Genomic DNA, 15,517 nt, shown 5'->3' on the forward strand with positions numbered 1-15,517 from the left:
TCTGATTTTTACTATTTCTTGCAGGTGGCTTGGGCTTATGGGTTTGATCTCCGTTGTTATTATCTAAGTTTGCTCAGGAAAATATTGTTTATTCTGCGTGAAAGTGGGTAACTTTATAGCAGGTCTCAGAGCATCCCAAGAGCAAGTACAGTAACATTTAAGGACTTTCCAGAAGCAGTTACCAAATTAGTACCAGTCAGTAGATGCAATAGTTTTCACAGGAATTGGCATAACTGTGTCTTCTTATAAAAACATTAAGCATTCAGCCTGTGTATTGTAAAATGAAGATAAACTGAGGCTGTATTTGTTGAATTACTTGTTGTCAGAAGCTATGGAGACTTTAACGTGCATCATCTAGTTTTCTGCATTCAAAAAAACCAGAGTATTTTTGTATGAAGGCAGGTATTCTGCTAGGTTACAGTAAGATCCAGTAGGCACTGGACACATAAAAGAGAGACATAGATTTGTAGCTGATAATTTTTTTTACTTGTAACTTTTTACTTTCCATTAACTTGGAAAAATGTCTGCATTAGAATGCAGGTACTCCCTAAGTGTCTGTTCAACAATGTCCAGTTCAGATCCACACATCAGGCGGTGTGTGACTCCCAGCCAAACATCTTGTTAAATACTTGCAGGATTTCCCATGGCGGATCTTACTTTAATCAAATTCAAACGTTTCTTTTGTAAGTACAATAGAAGGGCAGGGCTTGTGTTTACAAAGTGTTCAGTATGGAAATCCTGTATTAATTGAGGTACATTTACTTCACTTAGGACAGCATCCACATAGTAACTATTTACATAAAAGGCCTTTTACTGTTGCCTGTTCCAGAGGGGCAGTCACATGCAAAACTAACCTGTCACGTACAGAAAATCATGAGGAAGTAGCTTGAGAGATGTTCACTGTAGACAGCAGAGGTGTTCCAGGTAAAGAAGACAACTTCATGGATTATTTTGTCACAGTGGATATGAAAGAATATAATTTATTAAAAGTATTTTTATTCCTATGGAAAGTACTAAATAAATAGGCTGATGTCTTTCTCATTCTATTTGCAGAATGCCGAGCATGGGCAGTGCCGGATGTTGTTTTTTGTAACATCACAGATTCATACAAACTGTGCTTTAAATTATTGTCTTTCTGAGGCAGAAGCTGTATTCTTTTGTGAGTAAACACAATGTGCTTCCACCCAGCCTCATGCAGGATTTGGAGTTTTTATTATTAACAGTAAAGCTTTCAGAGTTTCACATAAAGGGTGTATAAGTAGGAAAGATTACTCAGTGATAAAATTATTACTTAATAATAGGTGACTAGAATTGCACTCCTCTGAGTTCCTTATTTTGCTGTGCCAGAAAATGCCAGAATCAAAATAAGCCACATACAGAAGAATTAAACAGAGAATCAGCATCTCCCTCCACAGTGAGTTGGAAATTACGCGTTTCTTCTATATTCTATACAGTGAAATCTTTTTTCCTTCTTTTCTTGAATTATAGTTCTGCTATCGTTGAAAAGATAATCCTGCCGGTGTGTTAAATACCTGGCAAAAAAGGTGTTTTAGAACATTTTTAGGTAAATGTAGGTCAACACAAAGGAATCATACAGTTGGAAATATTTTCCAGTGTTTATGTTCAGATGTTCAGACCTGTCTGGCTCCTCTCTATTTGCATGTGTTGGGGTTATAGGCAGTCCGGCTACATTCCACATTGATTTATATAAATATATTGCAGATTATTAACCTCCAGCCAAATACCAGCAAATTGCACTTTTCAGGAAGGTTTGTGACTTTTCACAAGACTGATTTACTGTGTACAGGACATCTATCTTCTGTGTACACCCCATTAAGGGAATAGTAAAGAGAACAGTATTTGTCTTTATGAGAAATGTGCCGAGACATTTGCTGTTACAGTCGCTATGTTACCATAATAATTTAATTAATATTTGTTCATATGATGATTACAGATTAAGTACAGATTTGTCTTCTAGTCAAAGACGGTACCCTGGAGGTAGGGTGGCAGTCCCTCCATATTTTGTAACTCCGGTTCCCACTGAAAAACCTCTTCAAGCTAAAAGGAACACACATTCATCCATTTGCAAAACTTGGTAGCTAAGAAACAATTTTTAAGTGTCTGACCACGGATTATTTCGGAAATGCTGTTAAAGTGGAACCGTGGCCTTAACATGTTAAATCTCTATCATCTCAAGTGAACATACTGCTCTCGTAAACCTGGATTACAGTCTTCACAGATAGTTGTGCCAATTTTTCCCTTCTCTTGTGAAATGTTTTGAGATTTAAGGTAAGAAGTAAAAACTCACTCCGAAGTGTTCTCCTTGTCTGTTTGTCAGATGTCCTCTTTGAAAAGCAGTGATCCTCAAGGCTTTGCGCGTGATCTGTTGTCTACAGATCCTGCGTATAAACAGATCCTGTTTACAAAGCCTCTAGTCCTTCAGCAAAGGACAAAAATACTACTTGATCAGAAATCCTGCAGTTTGCACAAAATAAGGAAGCAGTTATTCTAAGTCAGAGGTTGAAAAATACATGTAATAAGACATCATAGCTGCTGTGATGTTGACCAAAATAAGCAGTAGTATCAACACTACTTTGGTTTGTTATCGATGGTAAGTTCTTCAGTTTAACTGTATAGACTTTTTTCTTGATGACTGTATTCATACATTTTTTAAATCAACTGTCATGTAATTAAAGTAGCAATTGATTTTCTGCCTTGCTTCAGAGAGGAGGGAAATCTGGTCTGTACAATTTAAAACTAAATGAATAAACACATGAGTAAAGTATGTGAGGGGGGAACAGCATCCTTCCATCTGTGAGATGGTTTCCTATTGTGATTTTGAAGAAGTGGGACTTGAGGAAGGATGGTGAAAGTCACTGGTATGAGTACAGGTGTCAAGCACAACAGGATGGGCAGACATTTGTGAAAAAGATAAAACAGTGATTAAAGCTGGGATGGTAGATGAGGTGGAGAAGATGAGAGAAATCCTAATTAAATAGAGAAAACAATAGAAAATAGAGTAATCAGACAGGAATGTGACATTATGAACAGCTTTGCAAATTAGTTTGATGTTGTGCAACAAGGTAAAATGATAGCGAAATTTTAGCAAAAGAATGACAGAAAGTGATGAGAGAGGAAATCTTTCTCAGCAGTGGCATCTTGTGCGCAAAGCTTTTTTTCCAGACTGCATCCTGACTGAAGGTATTCCTTGCATCCAGGAACTTGCATGAGTAATCAGTAAAAATGTTCTGTTCCTGCCAAAGGAGATATAATTATAAAGTGCTGTAATGGTGAGCATGGGAGTTATGTGGGAAGAAGAAGGTGCATGCAAACTCCATGTTTCTCAAGCATGTTTCTCACAGTTCTTTTTTAAAGTGACTCTTAAGTGCTGCAGCATAGTATGTGGATAAATATCATGTAATTTTGTGTATTGACTCTACTTGCTCTACCCAAAAGAATTTTTTTCAGGTAATTACTTGACTTTGAACAGCTGATGAATTTTTAATCTCTTAACTGTATTTCACAATCCACAGATGAAAGAAAGATGTTACTGGTGTATCGGTAGTTATGTGATGATCAAGAGCTCAAAGATTGCTCTATCTTTGGAAAGCATTTTGTGCCATCCTATACTGCCCATGGCAGGGCTGTCCTGCCCACGGCAGGGGGGTTGGAACTAGATGATCTTAAGGTCCTTTCAAACCCAAACCATTCTATGATTCTATATACTGTAAGAAATTTAAATAGACATATATGAGCTGCAAGGTACGGATGTCTGCACTGGTTCCTGTGTACTTACCTCTTCTTTTCCTCTTCTCAGATTGTTTGATGTATGCACCGTGTCACGAACAGACAGGGAGACCAAACTAACATTAGTGTTTGAGCACGTGGATCAAGACTTGACTACTTACTTGGATAAAGTTCCAGAGCCTGGAGTGCCTACTGAAACTATAAAGGTATTTAAGAAGAAAAATGTTGTATATTACTTTGGAAAATATTAGATAGGCAAGTAGATAAATCACAAAGAGAAGCTGTGTTTTGATTCCATAGGATTTTGTTATATCAAAATTGAGTAATGCCCAGCCTGGAACATGAATTGCAGCGTGAAGATCTGTATTCACCAACAGATGTAATCTCCTTGTGGAAATGTTGCACTTGTGTTTTGGGTTTTTTTTCTCTTTTAGATTTATAAATCTCCTGAATCTCTACTGTTTTACCAAATACAGCATTCCAGGTCATTAAGAATGACCTTTAATTGCAACTGTAGACAGATGGTTTCATTATTATTTAGTCCAAGACTACTTGAGCCTTCCCTAGAAGGTGTCTGGTAAAGTGCTGAATGTTATTAGAATGGATAAAATAAATCCTGTACTCCTATCACCTTCCTTCTGTCTTTTCCCCAAGAGATTCCTTTAATTTCATATCCCTCTTGCCAGAAAGGTTTCTATATGTTCCAAGAGCAGGAAATGATCACCTGTAAATGGATCTGTGGTGAGCTCTGCAGAGCTTGGGCTTAAGGAAGGGGGTACCCATGACCTTTGTTGTAGAAGCTGGGAAGGCACTCAGTAACTGGAAGTTACTAAGTTTTCCCATCATGTTGCTTCATATTCTGCACCTGTAAGGGAGGACCTCTTCCTGGGATAGGATGTGCTTGCATTATTTGTACTAAAATATGTATACCAACCCCTCTTCTCTCCTGTGAATTTCCAGCAAAGTGCTACATTGAGGATCATAGCTTGAAATATTTGACAAAATGTTTGTGCCTGGGAAGAGAAAGAGGGATTGATGTTCCTGCATGGGGACTGTCTGCTTAACATTTCTTTTGATTTTCTTTTTTTCAAGAGAAGAAATAATTTATGCTTTCAGATAATCTTGCATTTATGAAAGTACTTTCTGGAAATATGTTGTGTCATCTTAGTCTAGCAAAAGTCCTGAGGGAGGAAAAGAAAACATGAAACCTATCTGAAATTCAGTTGGTTTAGTATTTTATTACTTTTTTGTTAACAGCTCCAAACTTAGGTGTTGTTTGATCTTTCAGTATAAAATGAGGCATAAAACTGATGAAGATTGCTTCATTTGTATCAAAGTCACAGATGTGTAATATCAGCCAGTTCCAGCAACCATGGTTTTTAAAGTAACCTTAATGGATAAAATAAAAAAACTGGATACAGCTGTGATTCAGTCCCAGCAGAAGACTGGAACACACCTCTTGCATTTGAAGGACTCTTTTATGATAATGCTTTTAGGGTTCTACTTCCTTTTACAGCTTTAAAGCTACCTTAGGGAACTGTATCTCAGTGTAACTGGCATTATGGAAATAACATACAAGGTGACTGACATACTACCTAAATATATACATTGAAATGGATGGGAACTGAATGACCAGGCCTCTGAAATGTCAATTTTAAGTATCATTCAAGCTATGTTTCATTTAAAGGGAATAGAAGAGGTGATGATTGGACTAAAACATCTGTGATTTTCTAAAAGCCTGTTCTAAATTTGCACTAGTAGACTGTAAAACATAATTGTGAACATACATTTCATGGAGGTAAAACACTGGTGAAGGAAATGGTTTGATTTACGTTTGGAAAGCGCTGTTCCGCATGTACAGTTCCGTAGTTCAACCCAGCTGATACATCTGATAATTTGGCTCAATAAAAGAGAAAAATTTAGCCACACAGAAATCAGGAGGAGCAATCCTGGTGTTTTATGTACAGTACAAGCTCTGCCACAGCCGGTGAAATGAGTGAGTGTAAAATTCCGCTTGTGGTACATACCGCTCCTCTTAAATGTCTGATGAAAAACATAAAATTGCTGTTTACTCAGTCGTTGCTGTTGATTTCAACATTTGCACAGTAGCTGATGTGCATTTCTTGAATTCTGTTTGGCACAGGGGAAAAAGAGAGATTTCATTAACCTAAGTTGCACCATGTTGCTTCACTGTTTATGTGAAAATACGCAGTTTATGGAGGTACTTTAGCTGATAGTCAGGGCTGATCACATGAGGAAGGGTTTCAAGGCTTATTCCTATTACATTTCAATACCTTTCTAATGATATAGTCTTTATGGATATTCCTGATAGAAACTGAAGCAAAGTATAGTTCTCCTGGCTGCAGGGAAATATTGCAGCAGCTGAGCATTTAACCCAGAGCACATACATCGTTAAATGACTAATCTGACTTTTTATAGTTTGGCTTTTGAGGTTAATATGGATTTGTACTTCATTTATTTTCCAGAATTGCAGACAATTTGTGTAGAGTATTTCCCCTCACCACTAGCACAGTACAAAACAACTGCCAGTATTGTAAGACCATCTGTTAAAGTTCTGCATGTGTCAGCAACAAAGAGGTGCCAAATGAGCCGAATAAGCTCTGGATAGCTTGAAGGATCTAATATACCTCTTTGGCACCATGGTGTAAACTCAGCAGTTGTTAGTAGAACTTGAATGACATAAAATTACTATGAGAGAAGTATCAGCCCCAAAAGATCTTTTCTGTGAGAATTAACTACCATCATTACATAGCATTTGGGGGAGGGAGGCTTAGCTTTTGCTGGTTTGGGGCATGTGGGGATTTTACTTACCAACTGTCAGGGAATATAAGTGATATCGGTACCATTTTAAGGATTTTCTTTATGTTTAGCAGATAGTAGTCAGACTTTAGCTGTTCAGAGAAACTAACCATATCCATCATTTGAACATAACTAAAGCTTTTGTCTTAATGCTGCTCAGCAATGCCTTTCTAATGTCTGAAGTCCTGCAGTGGGAGTCACCATACAGGGGGTTTTAGGAACATATCCATAGGTGCCCGTGAAGTGATAGAAGAGGGGCAGTTGCCCTTTGAGGCATTGCCTGCTAGTGGGAATACTTACCTAGGATGTAGAGCAGACATGCTCACTTCCTCTCCCTGTTGCCTGTTGCCATAATCCATTTCTTTGGTTATAAAGCTGGCTACTGAGTTCCAGGTTATTCTGGACTGAGGTATTTTAAATCTTTTTTGCTGAAGCACTTCCACTATTTTTTCATGTAGTATACTAGAGAGATGAAGAACATGACTCCAAATACTCATGGACATGGCTTTCACCTTTGAAAGAGAACTGTGGTCAAGTCCTTAATCTGATTAATATGTCTTCATAACTACTGGGTTATAGTCTTGCTCACCCTTACTGGCTTGCTCTGTCAGACCTTGTTAATATATGTTCCATATGGCATGAATCAGAATCGGCAATGACAACGTCTTCCTTCTTTCCTCTCTAGCCATCGTATCCTCCTTTCTTTTCTTCCTGGGACACTCATTAGGGTAGTTTATGTGGAAATGGAAGGTATGAGTTCAGTTTCCTCAGGACACAGCTGTTAGTCATGCACAGGTCTTTGGTAATGTTAATGGCATTAGCAGTTGAGCGTCCGAGAGACTTGGCTCATTAGGAACTTTTGTTAGTTGACATAAGGGTAGTGGAAATGGGAATGACACCGCTGCTACAGAAAGTCTTAAAAAAAAATGTTAACAGGCCACTAAAGCATTCTGATGTGTTGGTCTTTGGGACTGAAGCATGCTTAAGCTGGGTGGTCACATTTTGAGGTGATGCTTGTGAGGCTGGCATGGGGGTTTTGGTCCTGAAGGATTTGGATATGTTTGTTATAACGCTAATTACGTTTTTAATATGGAAATCATGTGCATGCAAGCAAGTTGATGTTTATTGATTTAAGCTATTTCAAGGTATATAACAATACTTAGCTTTAAATTAATGTATGCATGTGATGGCTTGGTATACAGAGCTGTAAATTAAGTGGTTTAGGAATGGCTCTGTGGAGTTCCCCCCAGTCATCTTGTTCTGCTGGCCAAGGAGTCTGGAAGAATAAGAGGGAATACCAGACTATTACCCTGTTTCTTTCATTTTAGTGATGAAGCAAGTTACCTTTACAAGGTAATGTCATTATAAGTAAAGTTGTGGCATCTTGCAGTAGTTTTCTCACAACTGATCAAAATTTAGCCTACCCAAGCTACACATGCTAACTGGGCTGGGCCTGTTTCAATGTGACAGTCAACAGAGGAGGGAGCAGAACAAACATCTCCAGTAACAGCAGGTGCGTACTTTATCTGTTGTGGGATGTTATAAGAGCTGGGAATGTTCTTCTGCTCAGGTCTGTGTCTGTGAATCTTCATGGTATTCCTCCGCAGCTTGGAACAGGGCAGATAAATCAAAGGTATATCTTTTTACCTGGTGTTTCCTGATTCCTCCTGAATTGCTTCTGTGGATATTATTCTGTTTCTCCTATGTATAGGAAGCCTAGGTCTCCATCTGATTCAGGGATCTAGGTTTTGCTATTTAGATGCCTAAAATTGAGGAAGTACAGCGGTGAACCTAATTTCCTTTTGTGGATTTATCTGATAGTAACCCATACATTGAATTTTAAAATATTGCCCCCAGTCCTAGAATAAATGTAGCTGTTACATCCCTGTGCATTTCCTGTAACTTACATTACCTGCTATCAAACCAGGCACACCAGTCATATCTTTGCAAGACTCTTAGAAAATTAATATGAAGATATTGCTTCTCAGAAGGCAAACCAGTGTTCGGTGTTGTGAGGTGAGTCATCAGCCATCTGCCACGGTTGTACCTACCCGCTTGATCACGTATGAGATGTGCAGCAGATGTCACACAATCATGCAATTCTGAAAACAACACAAGATATTCCAGGAAGACAGATTCGCCAGTACTGAGTCTTCAGAGTGTGGCCGTATTTAACAGCATCAAAGTTAGAAGTAACTGAAAAAAGAGCCTACTCAAATTAATAAGAAAGATACTAAGAATAAGAGCTGTTACTAACATTTTCCTGTCAGTACTTTTGTTTTAAAGAGAGAAGCAAAACTTAGTGAGGAATTTAGAGTCCAAAAATAATGAATCAGACCCAAAACTGATACTAAGAGGTGTAAATCCATTAGCTTCAGTGAAATGATGCTCATTTACAGCTGCTGAGGATCTCATTCTTTGTGGAATATTTTGCAATAAATTTTGTTTGGAATCTGTATTATGAATGAAAGAGTTGCCACTAAAAAGAAATTAAAAACAAAAGGACTGAACTGATATATTATTGTGAGATAAATCTTTTCTTTTTTTCTCTGTTATGGTACTGCTAGGGTTTGGACTGCTTCATGGAAGGATTGCAGGAGAGACAGCAGGTGCCCTGCAAAAGTGGCAGCTCTGAAGGAGCTAAACCTTAAAAAGAGGTTATTTTCCAAAGGGAGTGGTTCCCTCTGTTGTGGGTGTTGTCATTTGTTTCCCATACAGTCAGTCTACAGCCTCTGATTTTAATTATGGTGGCATTAAATATCTTCAGATGCCTGCCATTTGCAAATTCAAATTGGTCATAATGTATAGTTGGGTTTTTACAGTGCTATAGCCCAAGACTGCCTAGACCCCCATTGCTTGCAAACTGAGAGCTCATAAAAATGTGAAGCACTCCAATAATTTTCAATCACTCTGTCCTGTCTAGAATGATTTAAAATCATTGGAGCGCTTCACATTTTTTCAGTTGTTCCAGTTTGGAAGGCAGTCAAGCAACATTGTGGCATAATTCATGAACACAACCTGCCTGAAATAATAATTTTAGCCTTTCAAAACAATGACACCGAATTAGAAATGTCACTGTGAAAAGATGTCAATTAAGGACTCTAAATGGACATCTCAACCTACTTTTCTTTTAATGGCCCAAACTCTCAAGGCAGCAGTTCAGTCCAGTAGGGCTCTAAGGGACACATCCTTTCTGAAGTCAGAAGGAAGCTATTGTTTTCAATAGATGGAGGGCCAGAAATCATCTTTATTCTGAAAGTCAAAGGGAATTAAGAAACTGAAAAGATTCTGAATTGTGGTCAGGGATGGAGATTGAGCCTTTGGTAGATCAGGATTTATGATCAAATCATTGCAAAATGCCAGTATTGCAAACACTGGAAGTGAAATGTTGCTATCAGCTCATTTAATTTCTGTTAGTTCTGCAGAGCTGGACATTGATGTGATGCAAAAAAGAAAGCTTATGGATCCTACTGCTCCAGATTTTCTGAAGATGCTCTCGAATTATTCGTGGCACTGCACTTTCGCTGTTGGAACATCAGTGTGGTAGCAATTGCTACGTAAAAGGCATTGATGCCGCTGAAGAAAGAAAGAGAGTATGAGGTAGGGATAATGCTCAAGCAGGTGTAAAAGTGGGGCTACATGTCAGGCAGCATATCAGAGACAGTGCTGTACTGTTCCACAGCGAGCTTGTGGCCACTCCTTGGAAGGGGGAGTGTTTTCAAGATGCTTTCCTTTGCCTCAGTGGTGGTGTATAGTCACAACTTGCTCTGCAGGTAAATCCTACCTCAGTGATCAGCAGAAGCATTACTCTTGTTTTCAGAGTCTTTCTCTTCATCAAAAATGAGATGCCACAGTTAAAGCAATTAAGAGAAAGCTGTTGCAGCTTATGGTGTATGTAAAGCAGTGGCAGAACAATAGACTGAAATGTTTGGATTTACCCATGTTCTGTATTTTTCTTACAAGCCATGTGTCATTTTTGACAAGTAATTTGAAGGTCAGATTGCAGCATATGTGAGATAAAGAGGAGACGTTCGAAGAGCCATTCTTGATCAACAAAAGTTGGGGGCAGATAGAAATCACCTTCTTAACAGTTTCTGCACTGGAAGGAAATAAGACCCCTATGCTTCTGCATATCCACAAAGCTATACTTCACCCTTTTTCAGAATTCTTATACTTAATGTGGAAGGGGAGACCGAATGACACAAACTGTGACAAGACAGATACTTGGGAAACCTGACCAGCGTATTTTTTCTTGTTGAACTCTAGATTCTAAGGGTTGAACTCAGCTGATCTGGGACAAGAAGCATTGCACCAGGATAGCCAAATCAGCCAACTCAATTTCTCATCTCAGCCAACTCAGCCAAGTTACCACAGCTCAGATTCTCTATACTAGAATATTCACACAGTGTCCATATTTATTCACAGCAAATACACAGCTGTAGGGTAAAATAATTCAGAAGTTGGCCACAGACAACTCACAGCTGATAGAAGACAATAAACAAATTATTCTTTATAAAACTGTTTTCTCTATTCCACCCCACGAGAAACTTAATACTCTTGCACTAGCTACATGCACTGCTTATATGCCAGTGAATAGGCAGGTTATTTCATCCCACAGTAAAAATTAATTTGAAGCATGTTACTTTATTGGCACACTGATTTAATCAAGATATGTTGAATTTGTTTCTTTTCCTCTGTAGCAGATGTATTTAGCTTATGCCAGAGAACAATGTCCCATACAAATGGATGAGGTGGAATTTTTTTGTATTACATGTTCACATATTTACAACTTAAAATTAACTTTAAGAATTTAAAAATTATTTATACATATATATATAGGCACATAAAGACACATACATATATACATACAATTACTTTAAAAGTCCTCTGGCATATTTGCAGAAAGAATGTTGCTATTTGAGCAAGTGGGAGAAAGGGAATGGGAAACTCGATGATCATCACTCTACTGTCTATGAAGTTCATGATCTCAAAATAGATGTGAGCCAAAAGAGGCTAGAACTGGCAACCCAGATGCTTAGAGAAGAATCAACAGTTCAAGAACACAGAAGGGATAGCACCAATTCTCCTCCTGTGTCTAGGGGGTGCTTTGGTGTAGATTATTTATTTTATATGTGTACACGTGAAGGCATACTGCACATACACATACATGTATATATATATATATATGCACGCATGTATTTCTGCTGATTCCTAGAGTCCATCCCATAGGCTTATGTTTCAGCTCATCATCAGATACAGCCAAGCTGGAATGAGGGCTGTTACAGTCACAGGGAAGGAATAAAATGGGACTCAGCTGAGGCTGCACCTCTCATTCCTACCTAGTGTGTCAGATCAGAGTCACCTGGAGACCCCCCATCCCACCTGCCCGTGCAGATACCAGAACAGACATGGTTCCTTCCAGCTTACCATCCTCTGGCCATCAGGGACAAAAAGGCAGAGAAGCACCAGCCAATGATGCCAGCACTACCCTCAGCTGCTGGAGCAACCAAAGCCAAAACCTCTGACACTCAGAGAACTTTCAGTGATTTTAACTCCGTGTTCTCTGCCTGTGCTGATCCTGTTTTTTATCCAGCCCTTTCCTCCATCCTTCCCTTCCATCTTCATTTTTTCACCTCACTTCCACTCTGTATTTACGATGTATAGCAATCTTTTGTTCTTTCCCTCCCTCCAGAATTTTTCTGTTCATCACTTCTCTTCCCATTTTGCTTATTCCCTCCTAACTGACTCTATTCCCATAAAAAAGTAATGTCATGGAACTGTCACACCATTTCTCCACCTGGGGTCTGTCTTGTCCATTTTATTTGTAAGCTTTTAATGGAAGAGGCTGTATGAAAACCCTTGACTGTATAAGGGCTCACCATAATAGGCCCTCCTTTTTGGCTGGCCTTTACACAATACCTTGTTAAACATGAGTCATGATAATCAGATCCTACAACAGCATTATTTGTCTAAAATTGTGCTTCTCCTATGCTCTGCTGTTTCCCTACCACAGCCACTTCACACATTTACACAACTGCTTCCTTTATGTATCAGTGCTCTATAATCAGCGGATGGTTCATGTTACAGGTTCCTCAGGTTTCAAAGTGAGATAAAATGAGCTTTCTTCCATTTTGAGAATATCCTTCTTTTTAAAAAGTCCAAACAAAGACACACATTACTAGTAAGTTTGCAAGCAGCTGCCAGAAGACAGAAAATTTAGAATGGAAACACGAGAGAAGTAACAGAAATACTGTTTGTTGCTTGCTTTTGGTGCGACAGCAGGGGAAAATATTTGGAAATTAAAATGATTAATTTATTTGTAGTTCCAATAAAACAGACATGGTTTTGTAATATTTGCCCATGTCGGTACCCCAGAGCGCCACTATGGGTCAAATTCTTCTGTCGTGTAATTGTGGGCTTCTTTGGGTTCCTCCAGGGGTGCATGTGGTGCAATGCTATTAGCATCAGTTAGCAAGCAGCATTTCATTTGTTTTCCTCCAAAGTTTGCAATTAAGAGCAAATTACAGCGGCTTTAGCTCCTAGATCAAATTTGTCCTTAATTTTTTGATTGGAAGCCTTATCCAAAGACCCATAAACATCAATATTTTAGGTTCTTCTTACTTCTCTGTTTTCATTACAGCTATACAATACTGCCACTGATGTCGGTATATGTAAAACATTTAAACTCATGCTGGAATATATACCTGAACCTTATGATTCAACTGTAGACCTTAAGGGAGAAACCCCAAAGGGAGCAGGGGCTGTGCTCCAGCAAAGCACTTAAGCTTCCGCTTAATTTTATGTAAACAGATTGCTCCAGCTTTAGAAGTGAGGTTGAAAGACTGTGAATTAGAGGAGCTAACAAAGGAGAATCAGTTCTTATCCTATACTATGACCTGATATATTCCAGGGTTAAAGAATTGAAACCATTGTTTCTGTAGTCTCAGATTAGTCATAAACATGCATTTTGCTTGTGTTTAAATGCTTTGTCAGAGTGAGGAAGTAGTCTTCCCTCAAAACTTATGTGTAAGCAGTGTCTGTGCCATTGGAGCCCAAATTCTGACTATTCACGAAAGTGTGTCATAGTTGGTCATCGCGGTAAACTGACTCAGTCCTGGAAAAGGGCTCCGGAGAATCACAGGTTTGACAGACTGGTTTGTTTATTTCTTTTTTCATTAATACCATAACTTCTGGCCACAGAATTTTCCCATTTGCCTTCTTTGAAAATCGTGACTCTTGAGATTACCTGCTTAAAAGAAGCAGCTGGTTTTTACCATCGTGGGCAACTCATTAGAAGCCAGCACATTATAACGTTATGTCACATTATATCTTTATTAATATTGAACAGTGTCTTATACCATAAAGGGCACATTGAAATTAGTGGCTTAATTGCAAACAAAGCTACTGCTCAGCAGTTTTGAGTGTTGCTAAATATGTGACTTTACAAGCAGCGCCATAAAAATTCTAAGTATTTCTAAAATGTCCCATTTCTTTGGTCTGTGCAATAGGAAGCGTTGCACTGTAACTTTAAAATGCCAAAAATAATCAAGAAGACATGTTAGCCATCTCTTAAGAGCGTTTCATTTCCAAGCCAATAAATTCAGCTGCTGAATGTTTGTCCTTTGTTTTAGGATATGACAGTTCTGTTGCATAACTACAATTAAGGAATCTCAGAAAGCTCCAAAATGTTACAATATTCTGTGCGTGCAAACACAGAGTCATTTTTCGTTAAGTTTTACAGCAGGGAAGGGGCACTGGAATGGCAGAGTGTTGCCTTTTTTAACATCTAGTTTATGATTCATTCTAAAATATTCTTTCATTTGGAATTAGCTGCAGATATTCCTGTTCTGACAAGCAGGGTAAATATTTTAGCAAGGACTTTTTAGAGAGAAGTTTTGACAGTAACATACTCCTCCCTTAGTGTTACAAAGGAAATGCTTGCTATCCAAACCCAGAGTCGGCATTTTAATGGAAATGGTTCCAAGAGAATACGTAGGATGTTACAAATGTAAAATGCATTTAATGAAAGAGTATACAGATGTCTTTCATGTATTTTAAATAAAAATGTCTAATTTGAGACTTGAGAAAGTCAACAGCGATCTCTGAGCCATATGCTTGTTATTACAATAGTATGTTGTGTATAACTGTCATTTGGTGAGAAGCAACACAGACCAAAAAGGAAAAGACATATAAAAACATGAAGTTAAAGGAGGAGAAACCATCTTAGAAAGCATTTTTTATTAGGGTTTTGCCTTGATTAGAATATATCCCTTTCTTGCTGTTTGTTTGCTCCCGTAATTCCTGTTGATGTCTATAGGGCTTATTGAAGACATAGGAAAAGGGGAATAGAGGCCAAGCTGAGTGGGCTATAGTGAACCAAAACTGCAAAGAGATGCATACTTGACAGGGAGTTTAAAATAAAAATAAACCACAGTTTCTTTGCTTGGTTTCTGGAGCAGAAAGTCGCAAAACAAGCAGAAAACTTTTGGTTCTTGATGAAATGGTTAGTTTAGCTTTCTTACCTCAACTACTCTGAGTGTTTCAACTGAGTGTTTTAACCTTCGTTTCAGTGCAGAGAATTTAGACCTATTTCAACTTAGGCTTATGTCTGTGAAACTGGGGCTTTGGAAAATATTTCAGAAGTAGCTTTAGTCGTATGTTTGCATTTTGTTCTTTTGCAAATGTGGTGGAGGTAACCTTGATTTGCTAATTAGTGGAGTCATGCTTTATTGTGACAGAAAACTAAGAACAGTCCTTCAGTGAAAATAACAAAGACCTACCCCATGGTGATTGATGAGAATGTTGTACAAGTGAAATGAGCTGGAAAGTCATCATCTTGTCTTTTCCTTTGCCACAGAAAAAGCATAACAGAGAGATTTCTTTTCTTCTGGTCCTGATAAGGAATCTAACGAAGCATAAGGAGAGGTTACACAGCATGGAAATGTGTTAC

The 15,517-nt window shown here is 38.4% G+C and overlaps 1 protein-coding gene across 1 annotated transcript in view; it reads left to right on the forward strand.

Moving 5' to 3' along the window:
* Positions 1-15,517, forward strand: part of CDK6 (cyclin dependent kinase 6) — a gene marked incomplete at its 3' end in the record, with an annotated part of 123,841 nt that overhangs the window by 26,872 nt on the left and 81,452 nt on the right. Inside the window, exon 3 of the mRNA XM_080610869.1 lies at positions 3,818-3,953. Coding sequence (XP_080466995.1) covers positions 3,818-3,953 — 136 coding nt within the window. The remainder of the gene's footprint in view (positions 1-3,817; positions 3,954-15,517) is intronic.

Source organism: Psittacula echo, assembly GCF_963264785.1.
Source record: "Psittacula echo genome assembly, chromosome: 2".
NCBI lineage: Eukaryota > Metazoa > Chordata > Aves > Psittaciformes > Psittacidae > Psittacula > Psittacula echo.